General features: G+C 34.8%; 1 protein-coding gene across 1 annotated transcript in view; it reads left to right on the forward strand.

Moving 5' to 3' along the window:
• Nucleotides 1–20,746, forward strand: part of LOC145671791 (DNA (cytosine-5)-methyltransferase 1.S-like) — an 87,595-nt gene that overhangs the window by 32,013 nt on the left and 34,836 nt on the right. The window contains exons 13-18 of the mRNA XM_081741010.1: nt 3,775–3,984; nt 6,259–6,333; nt 7,660–7,753; nt 9,801–9,932; nt 13,554–13,800; nt 17,320–17,522. Coding sequence (XP_081597136.1) covers nt 3,775–3,984; nt 6,259–6,333; nt 7,660–7,753; nt 9,801–9,932; nt 13,554–13,800; nt 17,320–17,522 — 961 coding nt within the window. The remainder of the gene's footprint in view (nt 1–3,774; nt 3,985–6,258; nt 6,334–7,659; nt 7,754–9,800; nt 9,933–13,553; nt 13,801–17,319; nt 17,523–20,746) is intronic.

Consider the following 20,746-nt stretch of genomic DNA (forward strand, 5'->3'; position numbering starts at 1 on the left):
AGATGCTGTTATATTTTTCAATCTACGTTAAACTTCTATTTTTACACTCTTGTCGTGGAATTATTCGAAACATAAATGTTATCATTATATAGCAAATACTTTGCTGCCTATTTGTTTCGAAGAATCACGGTAAGGTAAAAGAGAAATATGTGTAATCATTGAAGTTAAAGTACAAAATAACGTTTAACGTAGAATTAAGATTATAACAGCATTTTCACAAAGGGCTTTTTAAAGTGAGCACTACTCCTACAAACTAGCAGAAAATCGTATAAATCAATATAAAAATTTCTGCATAACTTTTCCACAGCAGGAAGACTTTTAAAAAACAGGGATTTTAGTGCAAGGGATTTAAATTGTCATATTATCGAATTTTTTGACCTCACCATTGTTGATTTGTACACAAAATAGCGCAAGATAGAATACTAAGCAGGGAGATGAGTTTCATGTGAGTTGCCCAGATGTACTTAGGACAGGTTAGGAAACTCCAAAACAGAAGTTAATAGTACGTAGACACAATAAATGAAACAGTACGTTTACAAAATATTGTGTAATACACGTGGGTAGTCTCGAAAGTATCCAACCTGACGTATAGGTCCGTTGTTCGGAAAACATTACTATGGTCGAAATTACTAACCTTATAAAGATTATGTTTGAAGTTTGAAGACGCTACGTTCTAACGTATTTGTTTGGCACCCATCAATAGTGAACGCTCTCAGTGGTGAATTTGTCAACATGGACAAAATGGGTAATCGTTATGTGATACAATACTTTGATTTGAAATATCTCAGTCCAACCGATATCAAAGCCAAGCGAGATTCTACTCTGGGGAATCGGCTCCTTCGTATACAACAGTAAAATATTGGGTTGTAGAGTTTGAACGAGTTCATACGAGCTGCAAAGATGAACATTGCAGTGGTCGGCCAAATGAGGTGACCACGCCAAATACGGTGAAGAAAATCCACAAAAAGTATTAGGTGACCGTCGACTAAAAGTGCGCGAGCTAGCAGACATGGCATCACATAGTGCTGTACATCGCATATTGACTGAAAATTTGGACATAAGAAAGCTGTGCGCGAGATGATTGCCACATTTGCTCTCAGTGAAACAAAAAACAATGTTGAGGAGTTTCAACTGAGCGTTTCGCGATGTTTCACAACAACAAAGCCGAGTTCTTATATTGATTCATAACCATGGATGTAACATAGGTCCATCACTTCACACTTGAGACGAAGAAACTGTCAAAACAGATTGGACCCCAAAGAAGGCGAAGACAGTTCCATCTGTTTGCAAGGTCATGGTGTCAATTTTTTGGGATGTACGTGGAACAATGTTCATTGATTCTCTTCAGAAAGGAAAAAACCATCAACGATGAGTATTATGCGAATTTATTTCATCGTTTTAGTGATGAATTCAAGAAACCACGGCCACATTTGGCTCTAAAGAAAGTGTTATATCATGAGGAAAATGCATCAGTTCACACATGCGTTATCACGATGGCGTTGAGTTAGTCCGAATTGCTTCTTCATGCACCCTGTTTGCTAGATTTAGCCCCCTCGGATTTCCTTTTTCAAAACTTGGAAAAGTGGCTCGATGGTAAAAGATTTATCAACAATGAAGAGGCGGAGTCTGCTCTTAATGGCTGTTCTAAGGAGCTCGACGCTTCACACTATAAACAGGTATCGAAGCTATTGAATATCGCTGGGAAAAGTGTATCGAGCTAGGGGAAGACTATATTAAGAAATAAAGGTAGTTTTTACCCATTTCCTGTTTTTTCTTCGTTAGGTTGGAAACTTTTGGGACTACCCTCTTATTTGATTTAGTGTAGATTTTATAGATATTAGTAGAACTACATTCAAACTATAAATGTACTTGAGACCGTATCAACAAGGATAATGTAGTTTAGCTAGTACAAATGTAGTTTTTCTGTTTATTCTGCTGTAATATTCACTTCATAGCTTTAGAAAACATAAGTTACCAGTATGAAATTTGTGAAATCCAAAATTTGCTTTTAATGAAATGAAGTATTAATAAACATTATTTCAGTGTTTTTACAATTTACTTTTTTTTTTTTTTAAAGTATATGATAGTTTACATTTGATTGGCTGTGGTTTTATAGGGATGTCTGCGCCTAGGCTATTTATTCTCGTCACGGTAAGTCCAATAACAGACCCATGCTTCACATTCAAATATCAAAATAATAATACTTAAAAAATGTCATTCAAACATAGCTTCAACAAAACAAGACTAAATCAAAACGGAGGTTGCAGCTAAAACGAAATAATATAAATCAATTTTAAAAAACAGCAATAATAATGACAACACATTATAGAAAAAATATTAAAGGAAAAACGGGAGAGAACGTTAACTGTTCTAATCTCACGAATAAGTGTGAGAGTACGGCCACCGAAGACCGCATTATCATTCAAAGATTTTTAGGTCGACTTTGAGGTCTGAATATTCTAGACGTCAAACAAAATGTCATAGCCTTTGCAGCATTATGTCGTAAAGAAGAAATTAGAAAGAAGTGACATTTATTAGAACATCCTTTGCAAGCTTGACAAAGAACATGACAGACAGCATATGATTATTTCTTCTGACCAACGGAAGGAATGTTAAGCACAGATGATAATGATTTCGCTGGTACAAAACAATATATAATAACTTGTCCGACTGAGTCATTAATGTCATCTGCTGCTATAATTCAAGTCGGATTAATTGTGATTGAAGAAGACAAAAATATAGGAGTGCACATTATTTTGTGAGGTATTTATTACACAGGAATTTAGATCGAGGATGCGCTTTCTCAGTATGAAGCAACAAAGTAAAACATCTGTACTAGTAGAGCAAACTGCATTCGTGATCAGGAATTTGTTTTCTTAATGTTTGGAACCAGCAATAGTATAGACTCGGAAGACCTCGATAAGTAAGCAATGTTCTTCGTAAGCTTAATGGTGGTTGTGTATTTCCAGGCATACTGCCAAGTGATTCTACCATCGGTTCACAAATCCACCGTGTATCTAGTTTATCAACGATGCATACTTTTGCAATACAGGAGAATGAAATATCAACCTAAACTTTTTGAAGGTCACAAATGCAGTGTAAATTGTGCGAAAAGTTATGACCTGGAAGCAGGAATGAAATTTTCTCCAGTGATGAGAAATTTTTGACGTCCCAAGTAGGTGAATATGTTACTAATACAATTTCATAAAGGAAAACACTACAGGAATAATGTAAAAAATCAGTAATGGTCTGATATGATTTTGTTTATAAAGGTAAATCAACGTATGTTACTAGTAAACTGAAACAGAAGTTAACCTGTTTACGGGTGTAATTATGGATCATTGTGGACTTAATAGTTGGATAATGATAGTGGATTTTAGTAAGGAGTTCAATGGAATGATGAATTGACCGGCTTACGTCAAAGGATAGTCGGATTTGTTGTGTAAGCTGGTGGAAGTGAAGTTGAACCAGCAATTTTAAGGTAGCTGTCATTACAGAGTTATAGAGGGATAAAATGAAAGTCCCCTTATCAGAGAAGCTAATGAATGATATTTTTGATTTACTATTGAAGTATTAGTATTAGTGTTGAAGTATTAAAAGCAGATTATTAAACAACGATTTTTTTTCAATCCTCAAAAAAGGGCACAATAATATGGTTTGCTGACATTTTTCGTGTCTAAGTTCACTTATCTAATATTTTAGTACTTAAATGATATTATTTTGCAACGTATCTTAACTGAATGATAATTATTTGTTCACATTGTTAAATTTCAGTCGTGGAGAAGATACCGTTCTTGGTAATATGTCAGATCCTACTGAATTGTTCACTATAGACGAATGTGAGGACGTGTTACTGATGTCAATAATCTGTAAAGTTACAGTACACCGAAAGCCAGCACAAACGAGTTGGTCTCCGGCAGGACAGGATACAACGAGAGACTCCCCAATGAAGAACAGTGGCAAGACCTTCTTTTACCAGAAAAAGTAAGCTCAGTCAACATATCTTTGCAAATTATTGAAAGTGTAGAATTTCTTGATTTTGTGCTTTAATTATAATTTATTTAATTATTTGTTTGAGTGGACTTCAATAATTTAGCACGTGAGGGGAGAGGAGGGAAGGATTGAGATGAAGAAAATAAGAGAGTAAGTAAAATTAGGTCTTTGTAAATCCGAAGATTTTTATTTTAAAGAAAATTGTCCACTGCATGCTGCCTGTAATAATTACTGCACTGCAACGCAACTATCATATATGATTTTATACAAAGATAAATATATCAAAGTATTTCTGTATAGACATATATACAAAAGTTACGCATCTGCTAGGTTTTTTTTAAACACACTGGACAAGAAATTAGTCATTCCTGTCACCTTTGGTTTAGATAACCACCAGGATTCTATTTGAAAGTGACTCCACAAGATGCTACAGATATGTCATATCAATGTGAACCCGTATATCATTTCTAGCAAAGTACGGGGATGCCTTATTCTGCGTTCCATTCGGTGCTTCAATAGATCTAATCTGGTAATTTTGAAACTCGGCCAGGTGCCTCTGTTCTCCAACGAGGCTCCATTTATACTATAAATGAATGGAAGAAATAATTCAGTATATTATTAAGTACAGCGTGGGAATTATGTATGTTTCTGTCGTAAACAGCTTACACATCAACGCGAAAGCGTGTATAGTAAAGTATTTATGTAATATCACAATATTGCGAGCGATGATGAGAAAAAGCGGAAAGGCTATTACATGTAGCAGAATTTTCTTCTACATGCAACAGGTAGCACTTTCGGAAGATGCAACTTCCTTCATCAGCCTGTGGTAGACTTCAAAAGCAGTAGACTTCACATATTTCAGAAAAAATCAAGATAATTCTGCAAAGACACATCAAAATTTCAGAAGTTCCTCCAAAATCTATAGATAAATACATAACCAAATTTAAAGCATTTTTTACTGACCTTTTACAAAGCAGTGGCGTCTATCGAGTGAAATGTCAGTGTGATAAAGTGTATATAGGTCAAACGAAAAGGAACATTTGTACTAGAATAACTGAGCACGTTCGTACCTCGAAATCTCGGAATCCACAACAGTTATCCGGTCTAGCAACGCATCTTAAGATTATAACCATCATATCGCGGAATTATGTTTAATTGAAAAAGCAAAAACAGCAAAGGAACGAAAAATTACAGAATCGGATTATATTCACAAGGAAAGGCCCTCATTTAACTTGGATAGAGAAGAAATAAATATAATTTGGAGTAATCTTTTCACTACATACTTTCATCATTTGGAAAGCAAGAACAGAAAACAGTAAACAACAGTGTACAATGACAGTGAGTTTCTATTCCCTTGTTTTTAATGTTTGACAGAAGATTTGTTTTCTACATATCCTAATCTTTTAACCATTTTTTAGCCATCCTTCATGTTTTTTAAAATCCTTTTTAAAGTCTACTACAGGCTGATAAGGGAAGTTGCATCTTCCGAAAGCGCTACCTGTTGCATGTAGAAGAAAATTCTGCTACATATTTTTGTGGTGAGTAATAGACTTTCCGCTTTTTCTCATTATTTATGTAATGTTTACTTTTGCCTTCTGTAAAACAATATGAACATTGCTATATGTTGTGGTTATTAATCTCTAAATCTACAATAGCCAAGAAAATTGGAATATTTATTGAGGTAGCGGGTGCTCAAGTCATTCAATATTGAATGTTGAAAAAATAGAATTTTCGATTTGAACCAAGACTGAGAGACAGTTGATGGAAGCTATTTGAATCACTTTAAGGAAGTGTCAAACTCGGGTCTAGAAAGCAAAAAACAGCAATAAGAGTCGATATGCTAATCACATACCATTCAGTTAAGTGATGTGTCCGGCAATAACCCTTTGTGGGCAGTAATACAGTGTCGAGGAATTTAATTTTAGTGCCTTCTAGCGTCACGATGTCTAAAGGTAATCCAGTGACATGGCTAGAAATGTTGAGAGCTAGTATTAATTTCGCACCTTGTTTTATTAGTGTTACTTGTTCATCAATAGGTAAAATTTTCTGTATTGTATTCAATAGTATGATACTCAATCCTACTGTGCAATGTGCAAACTGAAATTTTGTTTCCATGAACATGTTATTGCATCATACTATTGAACGTACTATTGCATCATACCATATTTACATATAATAAAACATGGACAGTTTTTATTTGTAGTTCATTACAAAATCAGATCAATAATACTTTCCTTGACTTTAATATGGATTCTTATCAAATAGGTACGACAATGTGTTTGGTCGTTTTGAAGACATACCAGAGGATCCTCCGTGTCCGAAGCCAGATGCGGCACACAGGTATTATTTTGGATTCTTTATTTTATTAATATTTACTTTGAATTGATGACAAATAGGTAATAAAACAGTTGTGAATTGGAATCGGATTGGTTAGTTGGATTACAGTTTGGTGGATTAGAGTGTAGGTTATTATTACATGCTTTCCAATGCTTCTGTATTTCCTACTTTTCCTATATATTTGTGTCTCTTCCTATAAACTTCTATATTTCCTACATGTTAACGAAACCACCTATATTTTTGTGGCATTGCTACTTCCACTTCTGAAAATAACGTAAGGAAGTAAGGTGCGGGTGGTTGGAGGGCCTTCTGTCTCCACAGTGGGGTGGTTGAATGGAAACTGTTCTGTTTCATCCTTTCCTGCTTATTGTCTAAAGATAATTACACCAAACAATATACAGTTAGCGCAAAACGTATTCATACACCTGCAAAATGGATCAAAAAATAAACTAGTTTCAACATATTCATTAAAAAGTTCAGTGGAGTAGTGATTTTAAAGACTTATAAATAATTTATTTAGGTGTATCAATACTTTTTTGCACTACACTTTGCACTTAGTACTGATGAGCTACGTACGAAAACACTAAAAAACTCGTATAAAATTTTCAACGAGATAATTACCCATTTAGTTATATTTAGAGTAGAATGTTGTTCATATAACAATTGGTGTAATTTCCATGTGACTTTTTTTTTTATTCCTATCTATGGATAATTGAAATGTTCCTTCCAATAGGTAGAGATATTGTTATGAGTTTCTTTGTTCCTTGTTCTTTCAAAATGTTCCAAATGCATAAGTATTCCTTCAAATTGTTGCAGGAAATAATCGAAATGTTCCTTTTTCACAGCTTCACGAAACCTATATTTTTTGTCGTGATTTCCTATTTTTTCATTAGCATTGGAAAGTATTATTATTATTATTATTATTATTATTATTATTATTATTATTATTGAATGTGTCCTGAGTCAAGAGAGTACAGCGAAGTTACTACAAGAAGTATTGAAATTTAATATCTTATTACTACGCACTTTTGTATTGTTTTTTTGGTTGAGCTGAACAAATATATGTTATACAAGTTAACTGAGAGAATAAGAACACAATAAAATTCATAACAATTTCGTTAACGTAATATTGTATTTTGATGCTGGCAGTGCTCTGAGGACAAGAAAGAGAAGGAAAAAGTATTAGGAGCATGTCGATAATATTTTTTATCAGCCCTTTTCAGGGCAGAAATTTTCGGGATTTTCTGTTGCTGTTATTTGTACTTGATATAGCATTGAAGGAATGATATAATATTGGTTTCTGCTAAATTTCATCTTAATTATTCAAAGGTATTGTGGTTCATGCGAACGTCTATATCGACTTTATAAGAAAGAAATGCCTTATGTGGAAGAAAAATCGGAAGTGAAATCAGAAAATGGTGAGGTACGTATTTCATTTCTTTCTTCACGATTTAACCATCAGTTTCTGTCTACTGAAACGTAGTAAATAGTCTTTTGGCAATGTTAGCGTAGTAACTTTGTATAAAATATGTGTACCACATAAAACCCGCATTTAATATTATTTAATTAAAGGACTTAGTGCAATATGTTACTTTTTCTGCGAGGATAAGTTAGAAATGACTGAAGGTGATACAGGGAAGAATTGTAATATGCACAAAGTAGTGTGAAAACTTGGTAGGTATTCTGCAGGAAGATGCCATATGAAATAAAGCCATATGGCATGTGCAATTGAGGGCGTGATTGTAATCTCATAGTGGATGTAACTTTTCTCTGTTTTATTTCGTTTCTTTCTTTCTTTTTAACGATTTTTCGGAAAATAGTGTCATAGTACTACTAACTTGCTTTTAGATATGTTATTTATACATTATGCAATATCAGGCAAAATGTAATTGCACTGATAAGTGACAGATACACAGTGCGGCAATAAAGTCTCGTATTGAATTTTTGCAAACCGAAGAACCAATCTAATACAAGAACGTCAGCAGCATGATGATCATATATGTCTTTCGAGTAACTACAGCAGTTTTCAACATTCTTCGTGTAGCAGTCGAGCGGTGCTAAACACTCTGCGCAATAATTCTGTCGAGTTTTCATCATGGAGCAGGGGTTGCTACAGAACGTTTGCAGGCATGAAACGTTATCTAGAGGGACAACGAGAAGACACGACGTCCAAGCACGAAGAGATGACAAAACTGTAGACTCTTGTAAGGAAGTTTGTTAACGACAGTCATCTGAGCTTACAAAAATATAAGCAGATCCTATCAAACGACATCGTTGGCGTGAGCCAGTGGGTTCGCATGCAGATAGAATTCAAGAGTTAGGTTCTTGTTGATTGCCTTTTTTTTATGTTGAGTGTATCATTAACTAGAAATTTGTTCCTGAAGGCGAGATCGTCAATTGTAGCTTTTATCCAGAGGCAATGAAGTGACTCCTCCATCAAATGAACCGTATCAGGCTATAGGTAATAAATTCCGGCAGTTGGAGTCTTTCCACGACAATACTATCTCAAACAACTGTAATATTCTCTTGAAACTTCAAAGAGCATGTTTAAGGATGTGGAGGTTATTAAGACAGCCATCACAATGGAGTTGGTGGCTTCCAGGAAGATGACTTCTCCAACAGCTTCCAGTAGCTATAATGTACCAATGAGCAAGGTTGTGTATCGAGATTGGAGGTGAATAGTAGAAAGTTTGAAGGACATCCTCTTCCCGGTAGTAATACTTTTCATCTCGTAATATCAGTCTGAAAACTTTATTCCCGGACTGTGTATTTGTAACATTACTTTGGATTTAGAAAACTTATTCAGTATACTGACATAGCTATCTTTCAAATAATTTTAAGTTAAAGTCTGGATGTCTTGGTGGTACTGCATTTATTCGTGTGGAGGAGGTTTTTCCTTCTTAAACCAATAATCACACTTCCGAAGAAAAAAGGTCGATGGCTCATGTATGTTAGATAGTTAAGATTTCTTGCAAGAGGGTGATACTGTGTCAGATAATTGTTGTAATTTGTGTGAATTACTCTTCATATAGGAATATGTTAACGACATTCATTACTTTTAAATGTTTTATGCTGTGTTCCAGCTGCATAAACATAATTAGTATCATATTTGACTTATGGAATTTTTTAAAATATAAGCTCTTCATTACTTTGAAACTCATAAAAGAAACATTGCATCATTCCATCCTAAGCTCTTCAGTTTTAATTCGGGAATCTCAACCTATTTAAGCTCGTAACACTCTGCTGAATGAGATTACAAATCGTGAGTATTCTTGTGAAGTTTTTTCCACACTTGCAAAATCGCTTTATACTTATATAGGTTGAGAATTTTTGTTTTTATCAATGATAATATGTAATTTAGTATTATTGTTAAATTAAATGTAATCACATCATGGGAGAAAAAGGAATGATATTGCAAAAAAAAATATCGACAATAATTTAAATCGACTAAACATGTTTACTTTCCACAGATACTGTATAACGTTGTGAAATGGAATGGGGATGAATATAGAGTTGGCCATATTGTATTTTTGTACCCAGACGCGTATAATTTTGCAATACAATCAGATCCTTCATCTAAAGATAGACAAGGAACTGAAAAGGTAGGTGAAAGCAAAATATATTTTCATATTTTAAATATTTAATCTAATTTAATTTAAAGGTCAGAACCGGTAAGAAGTAATTCTTAAGAAGAAAGTTAAATATCTGAATGTCCATGCATTATCGGAAGAATCAAACTATCATCATAATAAATTTTAATTTAAACTTTGATTTTTTTTATTTAATTTGCCATTAGTTGTTTTAGATCCATGTATAAACGGAAATATTCAACAAAACATACATAATTTACCAGGTTGTAATTCAAAATATACTGATCACTAGAGGCACACTTAGAAATACAGAATTTCCAGTATGTAAAGAAAACAAAATACGAACTAGAAATACTTGTCGTATAGCCTCGGTGGTAAACGGGACAGTACAGTCCAAATCAACCAACTAATCAATCCATTCCTTTACGATGCAAATATTTGTATGTTCAAACAACACCGATTGATGATTGTTCAGTTTCATGTTGCCATCTTCCTTTTACTTTCTATTCAATAACTTCGGCTTCGTGAGACTGCACTGAAACGAAAGTAGTATGATGCCATACACGTTGAGTGTTCTTTGTTTGATTATTATAGGAATAAAATGCAGAAAAGGAGCCCAAAAAAAGTGTTGAAAGTGCGAGAAAGTATAAAAAGGTGGTTGCGTTGAGAAAGAAAGTGTAAAAAGGTGCAACTAAAACTCAGTTACGAGTTTCTATTTAATGTTTTCTTTGCAGTACAAGGTAAGTTTGGTATTTTAGTAGTTAAACTGGCAACTTAGAAATTGTTCACATTTCAAGAACTATATCTTATACACAAGAATCTTGTCAGATCTAAACTAGAATTTGCAAACACAATTTAGTTAAATATTAAGAGAGCATATCGTAACAAAATAGAAAGGGTTAAGAAAAAGTTTTTTCCACTTACATCTGTACCAACGTTATTGTGACCACGAGCGATTATTAAAAGTCTTGAGCCTATATCTTTTGTCATGAAGAGGAGAACAACAAACATTAAAATTTGCAGAATCTGTATTAAAAAATAAATTACACAGTCAGTATTTACCAAATAAAAATGTCATTCAGGTTAGGAGCTCTTGGAATAAGGAAAACAAATTGTTGTGTACAAACATTTTAAGTAATTTGCGTAGCAATTAAAAAAAAAATGATGAACTTCTGTTAATACTTACTATGTTTTAGCCTGTTGTAGTAAAAAAAATGTCATATGCTTCTATTTTATACATAGTTTATCTACACTATTATAGGGGTTACTTCTAGTCTTCCAGGCTATACTACTATAGGTAGGAACGTGGAGGGAAGAGAGAAGAAAGAACTTTTTAAAATATGTATTCTCATCGATGTTGGAATGTTCCACCAAGAATTAAATATCTCACGAATCCGTGAATTGAGGGAGATGAAACTCAGTATATAAACTCTTCATTAGAAAGAAAGAAATAAGTATTTTAGCGTTTTCAAAAATTCTACTCTTAAATGGAGAGAGATGTTTACAAGACTCAAATTTTCCTATCTAATCAAAAAGTGGCGAATGTGAGAATTCGCTTGAGTTGAAAATATGAAATTCAGTGTATAAACTTTTAATTAAAATATCCGAATACGTGCTTCAGAGTTTTCAAAAATGTCGCTCCTAAAGGGAAAAGAGCAATTTCTGTAATCAAATTTCTCTATTCAGAAGGTGCCTAGTGTAATATTTATTTACAGGGTGGCGCACGAAATGATCCATCATTTTCTTTTTAAATAAAAACTTTATTCACAATCAGAACAGAAGAAATGCCCATCACAAGCAAGACTGTATTGTGGAGAAATGTTCTAATTCAAAACATGTTCAATATGGCCGCCATTGTTGATCTGAACTGCATTTAATCGAATACTGAGGTTATTCACTACTCGACGACACATGTTTTCATCAATTTCACTGCAAGCCTGAACAAGAAGTCGTCTGAGCTCTACCAAATTGTTGGGATGTTTCGGAAAAATCTTTTCCTTCAAATACCCCCACAGAAAGTAATCACATGGGTTAAGATCAGGACTATGAGGTGGCCAAGATTGTCCAGCATAAAACCGGTCTGGAAACCGATCAGAAATAACGCGCATGTGAAAAATGTCGTGTAAAATATCCAAGACAACATTCGCAGTGTGCGGTTTGGCTTCATCTTGCATGAACTACTGCGTGTTGATGGGCAAAGCAGTAGCAAGCAACTGCGGGACAAAGTTATTCCGGAGCATAGTCAAGTACTGCTCACTGTTTACTGTTTCTTCGAAGAAGAATGGCCCAATCAGTCCATGGCTGGAAATTGCAACCCACACTGTAATCCTAGGATCGTGGTGGTGTTTTTCATGAATGAACCGTGGATTTTCATTGGTAAATCGCAAATTTTGTTTGTTGACCACTCCGTCCAAATGGAAATGCGCCTCGTCAGAAAGCCAAACGTTGTGAAGGATTCGTTGCTTACCCTCTGCCCATTGCGCGAACACTAATCTTTGTTGCTTGTGATCTTTTGTGAGTCGTTGCACAATGGTCATCTTGTATGTATAAAAATGGAGGTCACTCTTCAGAATTCGTTGAACCGAACATCTTGATATGCCAAGTTTCACTGCTGCCTTTCTTGTCGACTTCCCGGGACTCCTCTGCGTTGCAACGCTAACAGCTTCAATATTCTGAGGCGAACACACAGGCTTCTGTCGAAGACGCTTCGGCTCCAATATTGTTCCTTCCCTCTGAAAGTTTTTATACAGTCTGTGGATGGTTTTGTTGGAGGGAGCCCATCGGGTATTAAACCTCTCTCGAAACCGTCTTTGAGCAACAATAACACTTTTTGATTTATGGAACAAAAGCACGACTGCTCTGTGGTCAGTTTGCTCTTGTCAGCCATCTTGAAAACTAGCCCTCTAACGGCGGCAGGATGAGTTAGGTGTCAGTTTCTTTTTCAATTGTTTCTCCAAACTGTACTGCTGCTTCTGTAAGAGTGTACATTGTGATTTCTTGTTCCCCTGAAACGCTTTAAAAAAAAATCGTGCGCCACTCTGTACATTGAAAGTGTACAATACACAATCTCGTCATTAAAAGTGACCGAACATGTGATTGGACTTTTTCATAAATTCCGCCTCTGAAGGGGCAATTACTACAATATTCAAATTTACAGTTTTGTATTTATTACGCCTTATTCTTCCAAAGCGAAGAACAGGCTCTTCTGCTAATATTTGAGCAGAATACTAGGTAAATCTAATCCTGATGAATCATTTTAGTGTCAGTATTTTACTATATATGATTTGGTTTCATACTGATATTTTTCAGTTATACTTACATATGGCACTTAACATACAATTTTATATTTTATACTTGTATTGGGTACAAATGTATTAAATTGCCTCGCGTATTACAGTGCTATAATTGGCTGGAGTTGTTCTTAGCACTTTAAATATGTAATTAAATTATTACTATATTATTTAGTAATAATAATACATAACGTGGTATTTCGGGAGTTTTTGTCTTTATTTCTTCCTGTTCCCATATGTTTTATTAATACCTTGTTTAATTTTAAATTAATAGGCTGATAATTTTTACATTTTTTGTTTATTCTTGAAGATAATTATAGAGTTATCTTTTTTTTTTATAAAGGCTGATGAAGGAATGTATCCAGAGTTCTATCGGAAATCCCTTGTTACCAAAGAATCAAAAGGGGAACTTCCAGAGCCATTCCGCATTGGGCTTATTACAAGTATTCATGTTACGACAGCTGAGAAGTTGATACCGTCAAGTGACATTTGGCTGAAAGTACAGAAATTCTATCGACCTGAAAACACGCATCGTGGAGTTCCATTAAGTTATGAATCTGACTTGAATATGTTATACTGGAGTGAAGAAGGTACGTTTTCACAAACACATGTATATTGCAAAGACCATACTTTGTAACAAAACTTTGTTATTAACCTTTGTGCTCTTAATGTTTGAATTTTGTTCAGTTAAAGCTGCCTGTTGGGCTGTCTTCCTCGAGAGGATGATGAGATTACAATTTTTAAAAAAATTATTTACTCTTTGTTAGAGTACGTTTGTTTTATCTTGGCACGCGTCCCGCCTAAAGGATGGATCTGTCTGCAACGCGTTCTTGCCAAAGTTGCGAGTTACAATACGCTAGGAAACACAGGAAAATGCCACCACTCACAAGTCAATACTTGTTCGCAAGTACTTCAAATAACCGCCAAATAGCAATGACCTCATTTGATGGGCTGGCTGACAACTAACTTCACTTACACGACAAAGCCAATAAGATTCCTATTGGAATAAAACGTTCACGTGAGTGCTAGCAGAAAGTACTTTAAAAGCCAACCAAGTGCCCTGGCGGGAAGCGTGCCAAGATAAAACAAATGTACTCTAAGCGTAGAAAGGAGAAAAAAATCTAAGACTCAACACAAATAAAGGAAATTTGGATTAGGAAGATATTTCAGTTACTGTTAATAAAAATTAATCTTCGTAATTGTGTGAAAATAGATACATAGAGGAAAATACACGATCATAGTTTTATGGAAGACAGTTACATACAAATTCTGTACTTGTGCCAGTTCTTTCAATACAAGATTTATCGACATCTGAAATTTGAAAGCAGAAGGTGCAGCTACAGAAGCGATATTATTTTCTAATGTGTTTACAATTATTAATGTGTTTAACTTAGTACAAGTTATTCTGTAATTCTTCAATAAATTCAAGAAGTTATTGTTTGAATGTAAAAAGATTTAGTTTCCACACAGGTGTATTCTTTTTATTCTAATACAGTGACGTAAGTAAATTTTTCTTAATTCGTAACCTCATAATCTCGGAAGAAAACTGCAACAAATGCAATTGAAGTAGGTATAGTTCAATTTTTTTATAAGAAGAACTCACAACATAAAAAATAATCATCAGAACTTCAAAGCAGAAAACATGTACGTAAGATTTTTTCTTTGCTTTGATAATAGATTATCTGCATTAAGTATACAACGTATTCGAGGTGATTTGCTTCTATTGTATCAGGGTGAGCCATAAGTCGCTGAGCAAGAAAACATTTGAAGTGAATTAGCAACTACGGAACTATGAAGTTATTACAAACTGTATATCATATCATTTGTCCTCCATTATTTTTAGTGCACAAATCACATCTTATAAGCCAGAAGAACATATCGTCGCTGCGCCTCGAAGAACCGCTATGTGACATTTTTGTCGAAAATAAGTTATGCTGTGCAAATAAACCTGAAAAGCTGTCAGGGAGCGTCTCTTATAATGTGATAAGCGAATATTCAATTGTTTCGCCACAAGGAAAAAGTAATAGAATGAAATTAAAGGATTCAGGTTCTCATCACGTACGTATTGATTTAAGTATACAAATCCTTTGTGTGCTTATAAAAGCGCAAAAGGTAAACCGACATATGCTACGTAAACACAAAAATAGTAGTATTATAATGTTAAACAAGCTACAACAATGCCCAGTGCATAATATATTTATATTATATCCAATTTATATTATATTTTTCAAGTGTTTTCGTGTATATTTCGCAAAATTTTAAGAATTTGAAAAATTTTTTTTTTCTTCTGAAAAGTTGTGGTTGTAACACATAGCGGTTCTTCTAGACGTAGCGACGATATCACATCACTAACGTTGGATGTTATATATCAGTTTAGAAGTAATGCGCTCTTTTAAATGCTCAAGATCCGTAACTTTATTCATGTTCTAGATTGCTTGTCGAGATGGCGATACAGTGTTCAGTGTATAAATAACTCAATTACTTTTTGGTAATCGTGGTCATATAACAACTAACTTTGAAGTACGAACACCCGTTCATCCTTGGATAACTATTTATAATATTTTACTTTATAATATTAAACTCAGAGCTGGTAGATTATGTATTCAGACAGATAATATCACTACATCATGGCTAATGGTTAGTGAGAGTCTCCCGATGAAAGCACACAATTCTCGTTGTTCTTGAGGTGGATTTTCTATTAGTAGGTAACGAATTTTGGTTTATAAAATTAGGAATAACAATGTTGAAAATCGATGCGCACATCACTAAGTTAAATGTGCGCCAGTAAGCTGGAAGGTCCTTCTTAACTGAAACTCATAATAATAAATAGTTTTGTTTGGTGCACAGGAAAGTGTTGGTAGGTGGAAGTGATTTTGGAACATCCCAAACATATTTTATAGGATGTTCACTTTAATAGCACTTGTAACCACCTAGAGCTACCACAGAAGCAGCTGTTCAGGAAGCCAGCCAGTTGTTCAGAGATGCTGAATGTCTTGTATGGGATGCGGTATCCCAAGCTCGCTATAAGTCTTGGCATTGGTAAGTGATAATCGTGACTCGAAGCAGACTGGTAGTCAAGTACCACGCCGTACCACCATATTTTACACATGCTTAATAAGACTAATTAGATCTGGTGACCTAGCTAGGCCAGAGTAGGAGGATAGTGAGTAGAGAGCACTAAGTAACCCTAGCATTATAAGACGCGGGTTATACTGCTGGAAAGTGGGGTCCCCAGCGTACCCAGATAAGGTTGGAGGACAAATGGCCACGGTGCAGATGTACGACGCATTGTTTATATTCCTGAATGAAAACTAAAGACAACCGGGATATGAAGCTTATTTCCTCACATATCAGAATTCCTGGTACGCTTCCTGATGGCGAGTGCAGATTTTGCCGCTCACCTGCGTCTATGGACAACCATATGACCGTCACTATGTAGGAGACAAACGATTCTCATCGCTGAGTTCTATCGCCCTCGACTCGCCTCGCCATTGATACTACCGAAGGTGTTTTCCTCATAATAAATAGATGCCAGAGATAACAACTGAGACTTAGAACTACCTCTAGCTACCGATTGTTAAATATTGGGCGCTCATGTATGGGTCCATAATTTCTCTGCTTGTGGTGGTAGTTGCCGTTGTCAGGGCGGCTCGAATAGTCGTATTCAGGCGCTCCCGTGTGCATACTACGGGTAAGAAAGCACGTCTTGTGTGGAAACAGTAACACATCACGACCCACGCGAGCGTAGATTCTGCAAACCAAACACCCGGCCTCAGTCTCATTATATGGCCACGCTGGAAGTGACTTAATTGCAGAAAAGTTTGTTTGCTGGCCTCGACGTAATACTACAGACTAATTGTGATCCACACTACGGATTCAAACACAACCACACCGGTCTTTTTTTCTTTCTTTCTTCCTTCAACGTCCATCAAACTGCTAGTAGCATGCCCTTTACAGACAATATCATCAGCCTCTTCCTGCGTGACCTTGAGCGTTGATATTTAATTAGATCAACTTCTTATCTATTACCCGTATACTTCTAAATTGTTTTTGTTCCAGTTTCTGTAATGCCATCAAAATATAATATTAATTTTGTCTTAATTTTATAGAGTGCGTTGTGAACGTGTTCAGCTTAGCTGGAAAATGTCAAGTTGCTTATAGTGGAAATATTGATATTCCCTTGAATGAGTGGGCAAACGGAGGACCCAATCGATTTTACTTCACGAAGGCGTATGACAGTGCTTCTCACACCTTCGAAGAACCACCGGAAAAAGCCAAAGAAATAGGAAAGCAGTTCAAGGGAATAAAGGAGGTACGTAGTTTACTCTAACGTGCACTAGTTTAATTTGATAAATGCATGATGAGAACCATAAGCTTTTATGTATTGCAGTGATAGTAAACGGAGACGACTATTATATTATGAACACAGAGAGTGAATCGGTTTCTATCCGAACAACATGTAACGTGCCATATTTGGTAACGATACATTTTTTTTTTTTTTTTTCACAGGGTTTGGATTTTTGTTTTAGGTTTCACTTTGTTCTTATACGTGCGAAGTTGTGTTTAATCTGTTATTATACGTGTTGCGCCATAGCCTTGGTATACGACCTTATTAATGGAGGGAAAACCTATTAACTAATTACTACGTACCAGTAATCGTATAATTAAACCCAACAGACTATAAATTTGACATAGTTGTCCGCTGCAATACTACGTTGGAAGTGTGCGTGGCCTTTTGCCTTCATAATATGACATGTAACAACAAATGCATATTAACGTAAATTGCCCTGTTATGTGAAATATATACTTGCATACGTACTTTAGGTTTTACTCAACTAAATTCGTGCATTTTATTAATATAATTATCATTGGCACAAGGAAATTACTTACTTTTAAATGTATTCAATACCGGCTGGTAGTTTATAACCACTGATTTGTGAAGAAAATTGTGTATCACGTATCTGGTCAACCACTAACATTGATTGTAAGTTTCCTTTTCTTTTTCACTTTTCACTTGTTTGCACTATTACAAGTATTACGTTACTCTTTTGTTTGAAAAGAGTATCGGCACGTGTTACATGGCGAGGTTTAGTGGGAATAATAAATAAATTTGTTATACACGTTAAAAAATTCTAGTTTAGGATTTATAAATATAAATAATAAGAGTAATACAAATCTTTAAATCTGAGCGGGTAATGATGTTTACATTTATTATTATTCGTGATGTGATCTATCATGCATAATGTGCGAGTAAGCATGTCGAGTGCATACGAAGAAGAGAAGAAAATCATCATGTTAAATTAAAACCCAGAGTGACGACGCGGAGTTCTTAATTTTTGAAATTAGTTGCGAAATTGCATATTTTCGGCGAACCTATATAAATTTTAGCTCTTGGATCAACCTTTGCTACGTTTAGCAATATAAAGAGAGCTCCGATCAAAATTTATTAAACCTAATTTGGAATATTGTCGTCACTATTGAGTGTTCGCTTCGTCCATCATGGAATGGGCGTTGTGGACCAAGATTAATATCGTGAGCAGCGTCAGGACCCGACCAAGAATCACCCCTGAAGAGGAGTGGAGTTCGGTGGTGTCGAGAGGTTGCTACCGATGTTTAAGTTTGTGAAACTCAGATAACTCAAATCTTCTTTAATTTTTAGACAGTCAGGAACTCGAAATTTTTAAAACCAAAATGGCGACTTCCACGCTACTATCATAATAATAATTTTTATTGAAATAACTTGAGTGACTGTGTTATTAGTTTATGTGTTGAAGGCGATGGATACAGAAATGTTAGGTTAAACTGTGTACGGCGTCACACATCTTAAACATTCTCTAATTGTCTCTCCACTAATGTAGTCTGTTAGAATTTTCTAGAGCAATGATAGCGATCATGGATAACTTCCGTTGCTATGGCAACTGTGCATAACTTCCAATTCCATCTTTCCTTCTTCTGAAATAATTTAAATCTTAGGTATAAATATGAGAACTCCACAAATTAATTAAAGTCTGGAGCTTAAGCATATATATAAGTAATTGGCTTATGACATCAAATAATAGAATAGTTACCAAGATACGCTTACGGCATCAGCTTGTTGCACTTATTTATGAGAGACTAACACTAGCGTGCGCAGGGCATTGGGAATGTGGGTGCCAGTTCTAAAGTACCACCATATGGAATGTCGTCCTCCCCCCTTTCTTCTAAGAAAAGATAGCGTCATTGCACCCAACGCTGCGTCGGCGACGCACGGCACACATGCAGAGGGGAAATAATTTACACGTAATCTCTTCAGTTTGTAATAATTCTACATAAAAAAAAGTTTGTCTAATGGGGGTGCCAAGGCACCCATGGCACCCACGTTGCGCACGCCTATGGAAACTAATCTGTTATATTAAAAAGACAGGATTTTTTTTTCTCTGGCACTTCGTGTGTGTTGAAATTTTGTTTCTACAGTTTCCCTCGCAACAATTGATATGTATTATGAATTAACTTTAATATGCTGTCTGGTAGGATTTTCTTTATGCATGTTCATTTGTACATATTTCATATTACATTACTTCATCATGTTTGGTTTTGTGGCTGAATTGAGCAATTCAATGTGATGACCATATAGAGTGATGCCTCATATCCGCCACTAGTTCCTTGTAATACTGAAAATGAGAAGGCGTGTGATTGTGGAATGTAGTAAAGGGGATATTATCGCTCATTTAAACCAATATATTTAACGAGACAGCTTAAATGTTAATTGGAGTCATGATACACAATGTTGTTAAAGGAGGATGATTGTAATGTGTTTTTTTTTTTTTTTTTTGTTTATTTGTTTGTTTGTTTATGAGTAGATTCTAGATAAACCTTAGATCAGTCTGGAATATAGTAGAAGTGTTACATATGTTACTGCAATGAGGTACTTTAAACAGAAAAGTAAGATTTTTTCCCCACTTTCTTTTATTCTTCTCAATGGAAACAAACAATGTAAAGTGTTCGATTTTTTTACTTCACTATGAAAAGAATACATTTCAAAACTCTTGTTCTGAAAATTAGAGATCGTATAAAAATATTAAGTATCATATAAATATTTTTTTCTTCAATCAGATGATATTTACTGTTATCCATATTATCTATAATGTTAATTTTTTTTTTGTACGTTGTTACATAAAAACAATGAATAAGATCAACAATATAAAAATGGAGCAGTCTAATTCAGTCTTATGAATCAATTAAGTTACAATATTATAAAAGATTAGTATAGATAATGGGATAGTGCCTTTTGAATTCTTCACAAGCGGTTACTATTTTAGTAAGAATTCTGGGAAAAGAGTTAGAATGCGTTGAATACAAACTTGAAAATAAAATTGGGAAAAATGAGAATAACTATTGAATTCGGAAAGATAACTATATTTTGTTGACATTCAGATGTTAATTATTCCGATACTATTTTTTAATGTTTAAATAAGTTGGGAAAATCTAGCCTTTTATCAATCTGGCGTATCAAATTTATGCTAGAAGTAGTATTTAACAAAGTGGCCTCTCCAACCA

Source organism: Thermobia domestica, chromosome 2, assembly GCF_964235325.1.
Source record: "Thermobia domestica chromosome 2, izTheDome1.hap1.1, whole genome shotgun sequence".
Lineage (NCBI taxonomy): Eukaryota > Metazoa > Arthropoda > Insecta > Zygentoma > Lepismatidae > Thermobia > Thermobia domestica.